The sequence below is a fragment of the Sorex fumeus genome, unplaced genomic scaffold, assembly GCF_029834395.1.
Source record: "Sorex fumeus unplaced genomic scaffold, SorFum_2.1 ptg000063l, whole genome shotgun sequence".
NCBI classification, from domain to species: Eukaryota; Metazoa; Chordata; class Mammalia; order Eulipotyphla; family Soricidae; genus Sorex; species Sorex fumeus.
Genome location: NW_026606120.1, coordinates 6,225,252 through 6,242,411, shown reverse-complemented (window position 1 = coordinate 6,242,411; position 17,160 = coordinate 6,225,252). Strand labels below are relative to the sequence as shown.

At 43.3% G+C, this 17,160-nt stretch overlaps 1 protein-coding gene across 1 annotated transcript; it reads left to right on the top strand.

Moving 5' to 3' along the window:
* Positions 1 to 12,254: 12,254 nt before the first annotated feature.
* On the top strand, positions 12,255 to 16,863 carry POLR1H (RNA polymerase I subunit H). The gene is made up of 5 exons (XM_056127816.1): positions 12,255 to 12,297; positions 12,477 to 12,633; positions 13,067 to 13,167; positions 13,346 to 13,455; positions 16,601 to 16,863. The coding sequence occupies exons 2-5, from the start codon at positions 12,498 to 12,500 to the stop codon at positions 16,623 to 16,625; spliced, it is 372 nt and encodes a 123-aa protein (XP_055983791.1). The 5' UTR covers positions 12,255 to 12,297; positions 12,477 to 12,497; the 3' UTR covers positions 16,626 to 16,863.
* Positions 16,864 to 17,160: the final 297 nt, after the last annotated feature.

The window sequence follows — 17,160 nt, the reverse complement described above, 5'->3', positions numbered from 1 at the left end:
GAATCTTACACCAAATAAGATTCATCCCAGGGATGCAAAAATGATTAATGTATGCAATAAACACAATATATCAAATCAAAGAAAAAATAAAAATCATACGATTATATCAACAGATGCAGAGAAAGCATCTGACAAGATCCAAAACCCATTTATGATAAAAAAAAAACTCTCAACAAAATGAGCACTGAAGGAATTTTATTCAATATAGTCAAAGCTATTTACCAAAAGCGAACAGCAAATTATTAGTCAATTGATAATTGACTATAATTAGTCAACAGGGGAAAACTAAAAGCCTTTCTTCTAAGGTCAGGCACAAGGCAAAATTGCCCACTCTCACCACTTCTATCCGACATAGTACTGGAAGTACTTGCCATAGCAATCAGGGAAGAAAAAAAATACATCAAGGGCATCCAGATAGGAAAGGAAGAAGTCAAGCTCTCACTATTTGTGATGACATGATACTATATTTAGAAAATGTAATTTTTGCTCAGGACCAAATGGCCAGCTGATGAGATGCCAACACAGTCCTGGAATCGAAGATCACTCAGCCCTCCCCATGGAAGACAGGGCTTATCGACCAAATGGCCCATCGGAGCCTGGCAGTCACTAGGCTGCATTCCATGCTAGCTTACATCCACCCACTATGGATAATAGAATGCCAGACCAAGTGCACTGGTCCCACAGTTGTTCCCTTCCTGACCCAAAACCCTTAAAACCCCACTGAGTCTCTCCCAGTGTGCAACTCTACCCCAATCTCACTAGAGGTAGGGCTTGCCCAGGAGTGCACCCCAATAAACTTCTCCTGTTTCTTCACTTTACTTGTCTTTGTCCCTCTCTGTCTGCACTGGGTGAGGTCAGCGACCTTGCATCAAATCCTAAAGACCCTAGAAAAATATTCCTAGAAACAAATAAATTTGTATAGTGAAATGGCAGGCTAAAAAAATTAACACGCAAAAGTCCATGACTCTCCTATATGTAAATAATGAGATATTCACAAAACAATATTTTTCATAATTATACCTCAGAAAATCAAGTATCTCAGAATCAGCTTAAGTAAAGAGATAAAAGACAAAGAAAACTACAAAACACTATCTGAGGAAACAAAAGAGGACATGAGAAAATGAATACATATACCCTGCTCATGGACTGGGAGGATTAATATCACTGAGAAGGCAATGTTGGGGGAAGTTAGATAGTACAGTGGGCACGGCATTTGCCTTGCACGCAGATGACCCAAGTCCGATCCCTGGTAACCCATATGGTCCCCTGTGAACCACCAGGAGTAATTCCTGACTACAGAGCCTAGTTTAAACACTGAACACAGCCAGGTGTGAGCCAAAAGCAAGCAAACAAACAAACAAACAAAAGGCAGTATTCTCCAAAGTACTGTTCAGATACAGTGTAGTCCCTATAAGGATACCTAGGCTACTTATCAAAGAAATAGATCAAACACTTCTGAAATTCATTTGGGAAAAGAGATGATGGGCGGCATCACTTCTCCAACTTCAACTGTATTACAAAACAGTAGTAATGAAAAAAAGCATGGTATTGGAGTAAAGACAGACCCTCAGATCAATGGAATAGAGTTGGTATCCTGAGATAAACCCTCTGCTATATGATCAGTTAATCTTTCATAAAAAAGCAAAAAATATGGAGTGCAAAAACTATGGAGTGGAGCAAAGAAAGCTTCTTAGGTAGTGTTAAGAAAACTCATCAGCTACATGCAAAAATTAATAAACTAAGACTTCTTTCTAATTCCACACACAAAATTCAAATAAAATGGAGTAAAGACCTCAATGTCAGACCTGAATCCGTAAGGTACATAGAGGAAAACGTAGACAGAACTCTCCATGACAAGGCACCTTCAGGGACGAAACACCATTGATCAAACAAATGAAAGCAAAGATAAATGGAACTACATTAAACTAAGAAGTTTCTGTACCTCAAAGAAAACAATAACCAGGATGCAAACACAGCCCATGGATTCAGTCATTGGCATTGGGCTAAGCTATACAGAGAGTAAACTATAGGACCGAAATCTGAAACACAGGAACTGTTTATCTAGTGCCACTCTGTACAGTGCAGTAGTTACCTGAACATGTGGTAGTTTAAATTTAGGTTTTGGGTTTTGGGGGGGCTCAAAGTGACAGTGCTCAGGACTTACTCCTGATGCTATACTCAGGGATCACTCCTGGCAGCGTTATATGGTACTGGGTATTGAACTGGATTGGCCACATGAAAGTGTCCTGCCCATTTATAATTTCTTTGGCATGGCAATTTAAAGTCGTATTAACTACTGAATTACTCTGTTACACTAGTCACATTTCAAATCAACAATCACACATAAAATGTTGTCTATGGTAGCACTGTAGCACTGTCCTCCCATTGTTCGATTTGCTAGAGCGGGCCCAGTAACATATCCATTGTGAGACTTGTTGTTACTGTGTTTGGTAGATTGAATAAATCACAGGTAGCTTGCCAGGTTTTGCTGTGCAGGCGAGATACTCTCGGTAGCTTGCCGGGCTCTTCGAGAGGGGTGGAGGAATTGAACCTGGCTCGGCCTATGGTAGCACTGCACTGTACTGTAGCACTGTCCTCCCATTGTTCGTCGATTTGCTTGAGTGGGCCCAGTAATGTCTCTATTGTGAGACTTGTTGCTACTGTTTTTGGCATATCAAATACGCCACAGGGAGCTTGCCAGGCTCTGCCATGTGGGCAGGATACCCCCAAACTGTACCAATATATTTTCAAGGGACTGCTTAGCACCCATCTTGGTCAGCGTTCTAGTAAAAGTGGAATTGCCAAATGTATGCTGCTACCCAATAGTGCTCCAGTTCTAGCAGCTGAAAACCAGGGCCGAAGAAGGAAAACGATATTCTAAGCAAGTGGCAAATCAAGCTGACTGTCAGCTTCTCACTACCATGGCTTTACAACCTCAACAATGTGTGTTCTGTATGAAAAGTAAGAGAGATGTTAAAAAAGCACGTGTATACACACACACACACACACACACACACACACACACACACACACACACAGTCTGTCTCACTCAGGAGCAAAAGTCCAAGGACCAGGGCTCTGGTGTCCGCCTGATGTTCATTCCTCTTGGGAAGAAGCACAACTTTCAGCCTATGGTATCAGAGATAAGTTAACAGATATCATGTCACTGAAGATAGTCTTATTTGCGCAGCAAACTGCCTCTAAAGTGATATTCCAAGGTCCTGGGACCATACCTGGTGATTCTCAGTCAAGATGGTGTTTTAATGCCTGGAAATGTGTAACTGCTAAGGCTCCATGTTGGAGAGTACACAGGCCACACTGGTGGTGCTTGACAGACTCTAGGATTATCCCTGATGATCCTTTTTTGTTTGTTTTTTGCTTTTGGGCCACATCAGCAATGCACAGGAAGTAACTCCTGGCTCTGCACTCAGGATGACCATATGAGATGGCGGGGATTGAACATGGCTGCTTAGAAGGCAAACGCCTCATCTGCTCTATCTCTGACAGAAAATCTTATTGAACAGTAAAGATCTAACTATATTCTGCGTCAAGAGTGTCCTGCTAGCACATCATCACAATTATTACAATTTAATATTCCTTAGGCAATAAACTTTCTATTTTCTTTATTCTCTACTCATCAACTCTAAACCCCTATACCCTCAACTTTCTGTTAACCTAGGAAAATAAACAGTACACACAAAATAAATTTGTATACTTTGTGATTAGAATGCCCAACATAATTTACAGATTTGCTTTCTGATTTATCAATGTGTTGGAGGACAATCTGCTTGAGAGTATTTAGTTACCCCTGAATGGGGGAGGCCTTGCTTAAAAGGGTAACAGAAAGTTACAAAATGTGGAGCTGGAAGAAACATGTAAGTACTCCCCTTCAAGGGACAGGTTAAGTGAGCTTTTTCAGCATAGCAACTGTAGGTCAATCTTACTCATTACTCTAACTGCATTTATTTTGTTTCCAGAATGATAGAGGCCATCAGTTACAAATCAGTCAAGGATAGGTAAATTACCTTTATTCACTACCAGTAATTAACAAGCACATAAAAAGTCGAAAAGCTTTCTCATACAAATCAAGTATATTTTAGTTAGATTATTAAGAGCCTGGTTAGTAGTTCCCCGTTGAAGGTGTGAGCAGGAAATAGAACTAGAAAAAAGTGACATGTAAAGGTGATATATGTTTTAAAAAAGTGACATATATAAAGTGATGTATAGCAATTTCATCAAGACAACCTTTGAGGGTTGGGAGTAAGGAAAATGAAAGCTGCACTTTAGAACAATTTCTTATTCATCATAATCATCCAATCCAGGCCTTCCAAAGGGGCGGGGGGATCTAATATATAAAATATCTCGGACTTCAAAAATTAGCATTTCACCTTATAAAGAAAATTGAACATTTTTCACTTTATAAAGGAAATTGAACATTTTTCACCTTATAAAGGAAACTGAACATAAAAGAGAATAAACAACCTAAACAATCAACAAGGCAAATAAAAGTAGCTAGGCTAATTTCACATCAAGAACTTTGACATCCAGGTATTTATCTGAAAGAAATGAAAATATTATAGCCTTGAATGAGGTAAGAGTCAGCATTTAAAAAAAAACTGTTAATGGGCTGGAGCCATAGCACAGCGGGTAGGCTGTTTGCCTTGCACTTTGCCGACCCGGGATTAATTCCTCTGCCCCTCTCGGAGAGCCCGGCAAGCTACTGAGAGTATCCTGCCCGCACGGCAGTGCCTGGCAAACTACCTGTGGCGTATTCGATATGCCAAAAACAGTTAACAGCAAGTCTCACAATTTGTTGTGAGATGTTACTGGTGCCTGCTTGAGCAAATCGATGAACAACAGGAGGACAATGCTACAGACATGGCTTAGGGGATACGGTGCCGCCAACAGGTCAACCAGTACCCGTGGGGTGAGTACATCAGCAGCCTGATGGTAACTTAAGGCTTCCTGATACCCCAAAGTTGCCGCTGTGCCTGTGGCTAGACCCCAACAACTTGGGACCAAGTTTACCAAGAAATTAAATGGCCAAAAGTTAGGTATGTGGGAGCCATGCCCACAAACCACCTCTGGCTCAGCTATACAAGGCTCATTTATTGGCCTTATTTCAGAGACCCATATATAAATCTTGAAATAGATCAAAAGCCACAGTTAATCTCGGACCCACACATGGCTGAACAGACTGGGGTAATTCGAAGGGGGGCGTGTTGGCCCGTGCCTGCCCAGGCAAAGGCCCCAGCAGCCACTTGCTTCCACAATCCAAAATCACTACCATACCCCCTGCCTGACTCCACCATCTCAGGACAGACCTCACCAAGTGCTGGGATTTCAGGTATGCGGGTTTTGTGACTGAAATCTCCAGGCTTTCACGGAGTTGGGGTGGGCTATCTCCCCCCGACTTCCAAATACACATGGAAGCACTGGCAGTCACCCTCACAAACCAACTCCAGCGCCACCCTGAAAACTCTGTTACTGGTCTTGCATCAGAAACCCATAAATAAGTCTCGAAAGACATCAAAAGCCAGAAACACAGCATCGAGTCCCGGAAGATACCATAGAGTCGGAGATCTCTCTGGGCCCCATACCTAGCCATTTTCACCAGGGCATCCCAGATGGAGCAGGTGCAGTCTCCCTGCCTACTCCACATGGAATTCCGGTGACCAAGAGCTTCCACAAACAAGGTCCAGGTATGCGGGTTCCAGAACTAAATCTCCATGCTGCATGGCGACAGAGGCTCCAGTCTGTCCCTCCCTGGCTCCCAGCCCACTCATTGGCCTGGCTGTCACATCCACAATGTACCTCTAGGCACCATCTTAGCACACGAACAGCCCTGGTCCAGAGACACCCAATTGAATCCTAAAATGGATTAGTGTCCTACAGAAACGTCTCTGGAACCCGATCATTACAATACAGGATTCCAGAAGCGTGTGGACATGGTATCCATGATATTCAAAATGAGCAATGGACAATAAATGAACTAGCATCTGCCCCTGGCAGGCAGGCTTGAATGATGGTGGGAAAATTTGAGCAAAACATAATGCCCAAAGTAGAGAGAGTATTGGGGAAATTGCCTGCTATGGAGGCAGGGTGAGGACTGAGATGGCGGGGGGTGGGGGGGGTGGGGGGGGTGGGCGGGAGAATATACTAGGAACACTGGTGGTGGAAAGTGTGCACTGGTGAACACTGTGCTTGTTCGATCATTATACAGCTGAATCTCGAACATGAAAGCTTTGTAACTGTATCTCATGGTAATTCAATTTAAAAAAATAAAATAATGTGGAGTTCATGTCCAATTCAATCAGCTTAATCAATGGCTGAATAAATAACAGTACTCCTATATTTTAAAAAAGTAAAATAAAAAAGACTGCTTAATAGACATTCCATCATAAAAGCATTGAAATTTTACTGATCTTTCATTTTTTCTACTCGACTTCTCAAGAAGGGTGGCATAGTTAAGAACTTCCTTTGATATGGTTTTGTACTTCTATTATCTTCTTGAATTTGAGACTTTTCCACCAGAATATTCACTTTTATCAAATTTCTATAAGGCTGGAAAAGTGGATATGCAATAATGCTTTCAAAGTCTTCCATCTCTTTCTTTACTGCTTCCTTCTTCTCTTGCTTAAGTGGCTGGCTCTGCCTTTGTGTGAAGTCTTCTTCCTTGCGTTTTTGTGCAGTAAGTTTTCTCCCTCGAATCATACGCATTTGGTGGTCTTTAATTTGCAATTGATTCCTCTCATTTACCTGCTTTCTTGTCTGTGCATTTTGGATGCCACGCTCTTCTGGAATTACATTGGGGAATGTTATAATTTCCCTCGGGGGTTGCAGTATTTGTCTAGATGTTTTATTCTTCACCTTCCTGGCTTGTTCTGCTTGGCGTATATGCCTTTCTATGTGATTCATCTCTCTTTCAGGTAACACATAGTACATCTTTTGTGTCTCTGTGCTATGAGTTATTTTCCCCTCCATTTTCTTCCTGATTCCATTGCCTGACTCTTGTTCTTTCATCGTTTCCACTCTTCTTGTATTATAATATGACTCGGCTCTGGCAAGCCAGTAGTCGAGAGAGTGAGCTTTCTCCCTACAGACTGCTTCATACTCCTCTTGGTATTTTTGAATTATCAGTTGTCTTGTTGCTCTAGTACGCACGCCACCTAGATTCTAAGTACAAAATTTGACAATGTGATTGTCTTTTTACCTTGAATACATTTGAACAGGCACTGTACCCTTACTGACACCAAGAAAAGATATATGAACTCTTATTTACTCTGGTCTAATTATAACTTTGTTCCCATCATTTCCAGGTGGGCCTGTGTGCTCTGAAAAGTTAAAGTACCCACTACCCAAATCAATAACAAGATTTTGGGTATTGTTTTGAACCTCACCCGGCTCTGCCTGGGACTTTCTCCTGGCTTGATGTTCAGGGGACCTCAGGGTCTTAGGGGCCACATGTGGTGTAATGAACCTGGACTTGCATTTACTAGGCAACTGCCCTACCCACACCATCATATCAAATTTTGTGGTTTTGGGGGTTTTTTTTTGCAATTATTGAGGGGGCCACACCTATTAGTACTTGGGAACACCAAAGATAGGCCTGGCATTGCTGGAAGGCTGTGTGTGTCAGGATCAACCTATATAAATGACATCAAGTATTAAATTTTTGGTTTCTGGGGCCAGGGAGCCACAGCAGGTTCAAGGGACCATGAAGTATCTGGGAAAAAACCTAGTGCTCCCATATGCAATGCATTGGCTCCAGTCCTTTGAGCAATCTCTCCAGCCCAATATCAAATATGTTAAAAAAATAGGATTAAGAGTTTTCAAAATACTACTCTTTGCACATATGCATATAGCTAGAAAAGTGTGAGGATACTATAGGAAGGTGTCACGGGGCAGAAAGATATTAAACAAGGTTACTATTCCTATAACTCCAAAGTTTAAGATATTTACCAATATTTCTTTCTCCAGTGGAGATTGCTGACCAGCAGCTACTCTAGGGTCTTTAGATGATTTAGCCCAAATCAGTCTGGAAGACAAAAAAGCAAAGTTGTATTAGAATTGTAAGGTGGGGCCAGACAATAGTACAGTGGGTAGGGCACTTGCTTTGCATGTGGCCAACCCTAGTTCAATCCCCAGCACCCAATGTGGTCCTCAGAGCCTTCTAGGAGTTATCACTGAGCACAGAACCAGGAGTAAGTCCTGAGCACCGCAAAGAAAGAAGAAAGGAAGGAAAGAAGAAAAGAGGGAAGAAAGAGGAGGTCACAGAATACTCTTACTTACATACTAAAAAATCCAATTGTTGGTTCAAAGTAAAGGATGTTTACTTCAGAAAGAGACAGGAGTGTAACAGAGCTACGTTCAACCCCCCCCACCCCCCCCCCCACCACCACCACCATGGGAAACCACTGCATTCTGATGGTTAACAGTAAATACTCCTTTACCAGGAGGAAGATCTCTTACTTTAAAAAAAAAATTTTATTGAATCACCGTGAGCTACAGTTACAAAACTTTCAGGTTTGAGTTTCAGCCATACAATGATTGAACACCCATCCCTCCACCAGTGTACATTCTCCACCACCAATGTTCCCTGTATGCTCTGACCCTCCCCTTGTCCCACCCTTCCCCCAGCTTCTATGGAAGACAATTTCCCCTAGTCTCTCTCTACTTGTGGGCATTATGGTTTGCAATACAGACAATGAGAGGCCATCATGTTTGGTCTTTTATCTACTTACAGCACACAACTGCCATCCTGAGTGATACCTCCAAACATTATTGACTTAGTGATCCCTTCTCTATCCTAGCTTCCTTCTATCCCAGCTCATAAGGCAGGCTTCCAACCATGGAGCAAGGAAGATTTCTTACTTATTTTGGTTTTGGGGCCATACCCGCTGGGTCTGCTCCTAACTCAGTGCTTAGGGATTACCCAAGCAATGCAGTGCTCAAGGAACCATAGGGTGCTGGGGATCAAACCTGGGCTTCCGTCTGCAAAGTACATGAGACATATCTCAGCCATTTGAGATGTTTCTAATTCCAGATCTTTCCTTTTTATATAAACTAACTTAAAGCATACTTCTCCTGTGGATTCAACATGAACCATGATGGATCTTGTATCGGGAATTGAGTGCAGGAAGAGAGAGAATCCTTTCTAGAGCCCTGCTCAAGTTCATCTGTGCCAAGTTTAGTCTTCCAGCTTGCTCTGTCCTCTAAAACAGCTCTAGCATTCAGTGATATCAGCTCATTCTCTTTCTTCAGTTTCTTGATCCGGGCCCTCTCAGCTTCTATCAGCATATATAGCATATCTAGCCAATTTGTTCTGAAATGATTTAATCACCCACCCTTTTGCTTGTTTACCTTACACTGCCAATCACCCTTCAACCTAAATTCAGTATCAGACAATTCCCTGTTGACCCATAGGGATGGGAATTTGTAGTTACGCTGGGATCATTTAAAGGGCAGGCTGATGGCAACAAAAGTGAAAACTATCAACTTTTCATGTGTAATCATTGGTCTAATCTGAGTTTACTATGAGGTCACATTTAGTCCATTGAAGATGCCTAGCATTTCATCTCTGTGGCTGTGATCATACCCTCTATACTTAAGAAATATGCTTTGAAGGGGATGTGGCTCAGGGTAGAAACTGCCTTTCATGAGTAATCTCTGGGTTTAATCTCTGGTACCGAAGAAAATTAAAATTAGTGAAACAAAAAAGCTAGAGTAGGAGACAATCTTGTCTCCTAATCAATTTTTTATAGATCTAAAATATCTGAAAATATAGTCTATAAGAAGAAAAAAAAGAAAAAAAAATTAGGCTATTCAGCCTGACAGTGCTAAGTTTGAATCCTAAATTCCTAGATACGTAATTCAAGATCTGTAAGTCTCTGTCAGAAGGTAATATGACAAAAGTCTGCCTCAGGGTTATGAAGAATAAATACAAATTAGATTAATGAGTGTGGCTAAAAGTTCATAAGAAGCAGTTGTATATCCTCCACATGCCAACCCCCTATTTGACTTATAAAGTCTTTCTGGTCTTCATTATGTTACAGTGATTTCTGTCTCCTTCTGATCTCTTCTGCAACTCATTTGGAAATCAATCATGGCTTACAATATAACTGATGTAACTGTTTTTAGGGGGTGAGGGTTGTTGGTCATATCTGGGAGTTCTCAGGGCTTATTATTGGCAGCGCTTGGGATGCTTATTATATATAGTGCTCAGGATAGAATTTGAAGTGGCTATATTCAAGGTAAATACCTTAACTGCTGCACTATATCTCTAGTCCCTAATTTTTAACATTTTGATGCTGAAAGACTATTAAAAAGAACTATAATTTATATATGCAAATAAAATACCTATATTATGGAATAAAACTGGATCTGATATCAAATATTGACTCTTACCTTTTAGGCACAGTACAATTATTTCAAAATTTGAAAAATAGAACCATTGTGATAGTACAGTGAGTAGGGTGCTTTACTTGCATGCAGACAACCTGCTTGAGCCTCCGCACCTCATATGGAATACAGTCAGGAGCACACAAGTTGTAACCCCAAAACAAAACAACTCCCCCCATACACACAACATTTCTCAATCTTTTTTGAGGAGGTAAACCAGCATTAAAAATATGTATATTTAATACAGGTTCAAGAAACATACACACACTTTGTCTTACTAGTGACTGTCACTGCATTTTATTTGTCTGTACGTAAGGTCAGAGGACAGATTTCTCAACTTTGCTGCCAGAGCCTCTGCTTAAATACTGACAACAGTCTTTTAATAACCTGTGAGGTTTTTTTGGAATGGTCATGATATCCCATGGTGCTTCTGTTCCTCGACCGCACTGTGATATTGTTCATCTCATGTAAAATACCTTAATACTTTTCTACTTGAAAAAAAAGAAAGCTGAGGAAGACGTTAATTACAACTTCAATTTTCAAAGACAGGAATAATTGCTTATCATGGGGCTTGGTCACCTACAGCCCTTTTTAGACAAAAGACACAGTTGAGTGAAATTATGAAGTTTATCGCTCTCCTGCTTTAATTATAAAGATTTCATTACTGTCTTCCCATTCTTATTTATTTCTGGTACCGGGGCCACACCCAGTGGTACGCAGGGTTTACTCCGGTTGGGGCTGGGGGACCTTATAGGATGCGAAGGATCCAACCTCGGTTGGTCACATGCAAGCAAGTGCCCTAGCGGCTGCACAGTCTCTTCCGGGCCCTGCCCATTCTCTTTAGATAAAGTCACACTGGGAGCTTCTCTCAAGTAGCAAACCGTTTCTTTCCTTTGGAGGGGAAAAACTAGTGGTAACTTCAGATCTTTTCAAAGTAGAAGAGGGGGCTAGAGAGCACAGCAGGTAGGGCGTTTGCCTCGCACTCGGCCAACCAGGGTTCGATTCCCAGCATCCCATATGGTCCCCCGAACACCGCCAGGAGTAATTCCTGAGTGCAAAACCAGGAATAACCCTTGAGCATTGCCAGGTGTGACCCAAAAAGCCAAAAATAGATTAATTTAATAATAAATTTTTTTTAAAAAGGTAGGAGCTAAGCACAAGCTCCGGTTGCGTGTGGGGGAAAGGGATGGGAGGGAACTAGGCAACTTACACGTTTTCAAGCTCCAGATAAAGGAAAATAACCAGCTCTATTCTCGGTATTATTCTCTTGGCCTCTGTGTTATGACAGATTAGTCCACCAAACGGAGAGGGGAGCCGGCTGGACGCACAAGTGGGGCCGGGAGTAGGGCAGGTGCGCGGGTGTCCTCAACCCAAAGCTCCATTGGTCCCACTCCATCCCAGCGTCCCTTTCTCCTCCGCCTTCACCCTCCCCCCACTGGTCCAGTCAGCCCCCAACTCACCTCTGGCGGGGCCGCCCGGGCGGCGAAGCACGCGAGCCCCTCGCAGGGCCTCCCTGAGAGACCCGCGAGGCGTGACGAGCCTCTGAACTGGAACCACCGCCAGGTTTTTCCGGGAAACATCGACCCCGGAACGGCGGGAGTCAGAGTTCTTCAGGCCAGAGACCAGCATCTTCAGTAAGGGGGACACGTTTCTCAGGGACACGCCCCCCCGAAATCGGAACGACCGAAAGTGGTGAAACAGAGGCAGGCGGAAGGCGGCGCTGCAGCCTCTCTCTCGAGCCGCTCGGCGAGCTCCGACGCGTCGCGTGATTTTGACGTCACAGCCAATGGCGAGCCCGGACGCGCGGTCGCTCTAGCTCTCCTGGCACTCATTCCCGGCCAGCGTGGGCCCCGCGCTCCCGCCTGCGGATTTGTCTCGCTCCCTTACCTGTGACGGGTAAGCCTCGAAGTCCTGGCTGCCAGTCGGGAATTCCGAACGCTCTTGGGCTCCTCGGCCGCGGAGCACTGCGGCGTGCCTGGCAGGAGGGCTCGGGTGCTCTTTGCTTAGCTCCAGGGTCAGAATGGGAATGAACGAAACGACTGTTTTGTCAGTAAACAGCATCATGTCTTTGCCAGCGGTCGACCGCCTAATGTGTGATGGACTCCGCCTCTGCGTGCTCCAGCTTTCAGTCGGACCTGGATTTCTGTCCGGATTGCGGCTCGGTCTTGCCTCTGCCTGGAGCTCAGGAAACCGTCACCTGTGTTCGCTGTGGCTTTGCCATCAACGTGCTGGGTGAGGGGACCACAGCAGCGTTCTTGCAAGGGGACTAGCGTTGGAAGATCAGGGGCTTGAGGATCTCAAGATCGATTGATTGGAGGTGGGGGGAGGGGCCCTAATGTGGCAATTGCTCCTTATTACGTTTTTTATGTTTTGGCTTTTGGGGTCACACCCGGCGATGCACTGGGGTTACTCCTGGCTCTGCACTCAGGAACTACTCCTGGCGGTGCTCGGGGTGACCCTATGGGATGCTGGGAATCAAACCCGGTTTGGTTCGATTGCTGCAAACGCCCTACCCGCTGTGCTATCACTCCAGCCCCCCTTTTAACTTTTTATTTGGAGATAAAATCAAAGGAAAGAGTACAGTGTCTTGGCCTACTGGGGGACAGGGGGAATTGTGAGTGTCAGCTGCCTCTGCTCGTCCCTACCACCGATTCTGCCTCCACAGATTTCGAAGGAAAGGTTGTGAAGACCTCAGTTGTGTTCAACAAACTGGGGACAGTCATGCCTGTGTCCCTTGAGGAAGCCCAGGAGTTCCACGGACCCTTGGTAAGTTAATGTCACCCAGCACTAACCCGACTAGATAAATGGGAAAGAGTCTATAGGAATTCTTGTGCCCAGTTCCAAGAGAAAGAGAAGTCTTTGAGCTGTAGAGTTGGTGGAGTTTGATTTCTACGAAAAATCATGTAAGATGACCATGGATACCTAATCCTGCAGTGCTTTCCAGATTGACAGGCGCTGCCCTCGATGTGGCCATGAGGGGATGGCGTACCACACCAGACAGATGCGCTCGGCCGATGAAGGACAGACTGTCTTCTACACGTGTACCAACTGCAGGTGCAGATCCTTTCTCTTTTCTGTGCCTTTCTCTTTTTCTTTTTGGGTCACACCCGCGATGCACAGGAGTTACTCCTGGCTCATGCACTCAGGAATTACTCCTGGAAGTGCTCAGGGGACCATATGGGATGCTGGGAATCGAACCCGGGTCAGCCGCATGCAAGGCAAACGCCCTACCCGCTGTACTCTTGCTCCAACCCCTTCTCTGACTTTTTCAGCCTGTTGGCTAATCAAGTAAATCCAGGGACTTTATATTAAATAAACAGTTGTTACCTTTGGCCCCACCTCTCATTTCTGTGCAACTCAGGTAACAGTTTTGTGGGTTTTTTATTTGTTTTGTTTTGTTTTTTTATTAGGCATGTGGTTTACAAAACTGTTATTGGTAGGGCTTCGTATATAAAACATTCCAATATTACACCCATACTAAAGTATAACTCTAGTGTAACTTCCCTTCCTTTCACCATTATCCCAGGGTTCCCCCTACTCCCCCAGTGGTAAATAAATAAATAAGCAGAAGCAAAAATTACTTAGTGGTCAGCATACTTTATGGAATATTAGATAGAGTTTTCCAAAGTACCCAAGGTAGTTTTACTTTTTTGTTTTGGCTTTGGGGCACACCCAGCTGTGCTCAAGTATTACTCCTGGCAGGACTCGGAACTATATGGGTCCTGGGATCGAACAAAGATCAGCCACATGCAAGGCAACCATATTACCTGCTGTACTATCTCTTTGGTCCTGAGGTAGTTTTACTTTAGAGAATTAGTTATGCCTGTCTTAGATATGGACTCTTTGAATGCCTTTGTGGTCAGTAGTTTCTATCAAGTTATGACTTTCTTTTTTGTGGGGAGGAGGGCATACCATGTGTGCTGGAATTGAACCAAGATCTCATCCATAGCCACATCCTAGGTAAGGGACTTACCCATTGTATTATCCTTCCAGCCTTAATGACTTTTTTTTTTAAACTTATTTGGATTTCTGAAACAAAAACTGAGACAAAAAAAAATTAACCTCATTAAAGGTCCCTTCCCCCCATATTTTCAGTTTTCCATTTTGGAACTCTAGTTTGTTAAACCTCCCCTTACGTCCTATTTTTAATTCTTTTTTCCCGTTTCTGTTGTGCCTGAGATCAAACTCAGGGCATCACCTTAAGGCAAGCACTCTGCCATTGAGCCATATCCCCAGCCTCTCATCACTTTTTTCTTTATGATGCATCTGGATAACTTCTTTAAGACTTTGTTCTGTTTTCAGATTGTTTCAAAATTAAATTTGAGTTCTGTTTATTGGGGTTTTTGCTTTTGGGTCACAACCAGTGGTGCTGACTCTGTGCTCTCAGGGATGACTTGTGGTGGGGCTCAGGGGGACCATATGGGGTGTCAAGGATTGAACCTGGGTAGCCACTTGGAAGGTAAAGGCATGGGCACAAGCTTTATATGCAGGAGGTCCAGATTTAATCCCCAGTACCTCATTGTCCTACAAGGACTGCAGGATAACTCCCAAGTACCTTAGTACCAAGTCAGGAGTAAACCCCTCACACTACCTGGTATTGTCTACTATGCCCCTAATATCTATACCTGCATATAGATACTGATTTAGATTTATAAAACTTATAAACATGTTTTGTATTGTTTATTTTGGGGGAGGGGTGCACACCTGCCTTTGCTCAGGTCTTTTGCCTATCTTTGATAATTTTTATATCTCCGTTCTCGTGAGGCAGATGATGTTATTTCTGCTCTTTAGAGGTGCTTTCATTCTTGGTTTTGTGAATTTTCATTAAACTTGCATTTTTGTTGCGGTGGTAGTATATCTGGTGGTACTTAATAACCACTCTCAAATTTGTGTTTGATTTCACTCCCCATGGGGCAACAGGGAACCGTGTAGTGCTAGGGATCAAACATGGGCTTCCCACATGTAAAGCATGTGCTCAGCTTCTGGCCTCTAAGCTTGGATTTTTAGAATTAAATATGGGAATTCTTTGTGGACAGTGGTAAATGGGAATTCTCAGTATTTGTTTAGATGCAGGAATTACCCCTGGCGGTGCTGAGGGAATCATATGGGATGCCAGGAATTGAACCCGGGTCAGCTGTGTGCAAGGCAAACGTCCTATCTGCTGTGCTATTTCATTAACAGATTAAAAATATTTGGAGTTACATATATTTTTGAGAGTAGTTTTAACCAGTCTTAATTATTTTTTTAGGAAGTTTAAGTTGAAATATTTTCTTTTTTTTTTTTTTGTTTTTGTTTTTGGGTCACACCAAACATTGATGCTCAGGGATCACATCTGGAGGGACTTTGGGGCTGGAGCGATAGCACAGCGGGTGGGGCTGTTTCCTTGCATGCGGTGGACCCAGGTTCAATTCCTCCATCCCTCTCAGCCCGGCAAGCTACCGAGAGTATCCTGCCCGCATGGCAGAGCATGGCAAGCTCCCCGTGGCGGTATTAGGTATGCCAAAAACAGTAACAACAAGTCTCACAATGGAGACGTTACTGGTGCCTTCTCGAGCAAATCGATGAACAGTGGGAGGACAGTGCTACAGTGCAATATTTAGCAGTGCTGGGAATGGACCCATAACCTCACACATGTGAGGAATGTGCCATACCATCATTGAGCCACATCCCTGAACTCTTAAGTATATGTAATATATATTTTTGCTGGGGTGGGAGGGACTGCACCATGGTGAGCCAGAATTGTGTGTAATGCTGGGAGCCACTCCCACAGTTGCTCCAGCGTCATGCGGTGCCAGGGATCAAACCTTAGCCTTTCACATGGCAAGTATACATTCCTTTGAATAATCTCCCTGCACCTAGAATTTTTTCCCCTGGTTTTGGGGTCACACCCAGCAGTGTTCTGTCAGGGCTTATTCCTGACTCTCCTTAGGGATTACTTCTGGTGGAACAGGGGAATCATATGTGGTGCCACGGATTTGAACAAGAGTGGGCCGCCTGCATGGCAAGTGCCTTTCCTCTTCTCTCTTTCTGGCCTATCTGGCCTTTTTATTCCAGCATTTTTAGTTGTCATGAAGTTGGAAGAAAGTTTAGGGAGAGCTAATCCTTCATCGTACCATAAGTAAAATTTCTTGATTATCTGAATATTATTCGTCTTGGATTTCTTTGCTCAAATATAACTCTTCCCTTTCTTTTTCCATAGGTTCCAGGAGAAGGAAGACTCTTAATGTGTTGTTGTTGTTTGGGGGTAGAGGAGATGGTTGAACAATCCCCTTCCTCTTTCCCATGGAAGGTGTGGGTTCTCAGATCCCTTTTCCATCCCTTCTTTGCAATATTTTGCTTCAAGAGGAGAATTGAATTTCTGCATGAGGATTACCACGGTCTGCAAGTTACTCCTGTCTTTTAATTGAAGTTCTGTCCTTATTAAAGTTCTATTTTTCTATAAGATCTGGGCATGTGTTATTTATAACATAATTCCAAGAGGAATTTCAATGAGTTTGCAGAGAAATTTTTATGTTAACAAATATATTATGTACAAAAAACGATCATATAAATTATGTATGAGAAAGAAAAGACACAAGTACATAAGAGTGAGCCCAAAATGGGGCTAATAGATGTGTGTATACATATTAAATATGTATAAAAACATACCTTTACAAAGTAATTTAGGGGCTGAGGATGTAGCTGTAAAACATGTGGGTGGCAAAAGGAGAGAGAGAACAAAGGGGAATGTCCTGCCACAGTGGCAGGGGGGGATGGGGG

What these genes read in the sequence shown, in the direction of transcription:
- POLR1H (XM_056127816.1), top strand. Translation starts at nt 12,498, where the DNA reads ATGGACTCCGCCTCTGCGTGCTCCAGCTTTCAGTCGGACCTGGATTTC. An exon ending in AGGAGTTCCACGGACCCTTG is followed by an intron (nt 13,168 to 13,345) that starts GTAAGTTAATGT and finishes AGTGCTTTCCAG; the next exon opens with ATTGACAGGCGCTGCCCTCG. An exon ending in TACACGTGTACCAACTGCAG is followed by an intron (nt 13,456 to 16,600) that starts GTGCAGATCCTT and finishes CTTTTTCCATAG; the next exon opens with GTTCCAGGAGAAGGAAGACT.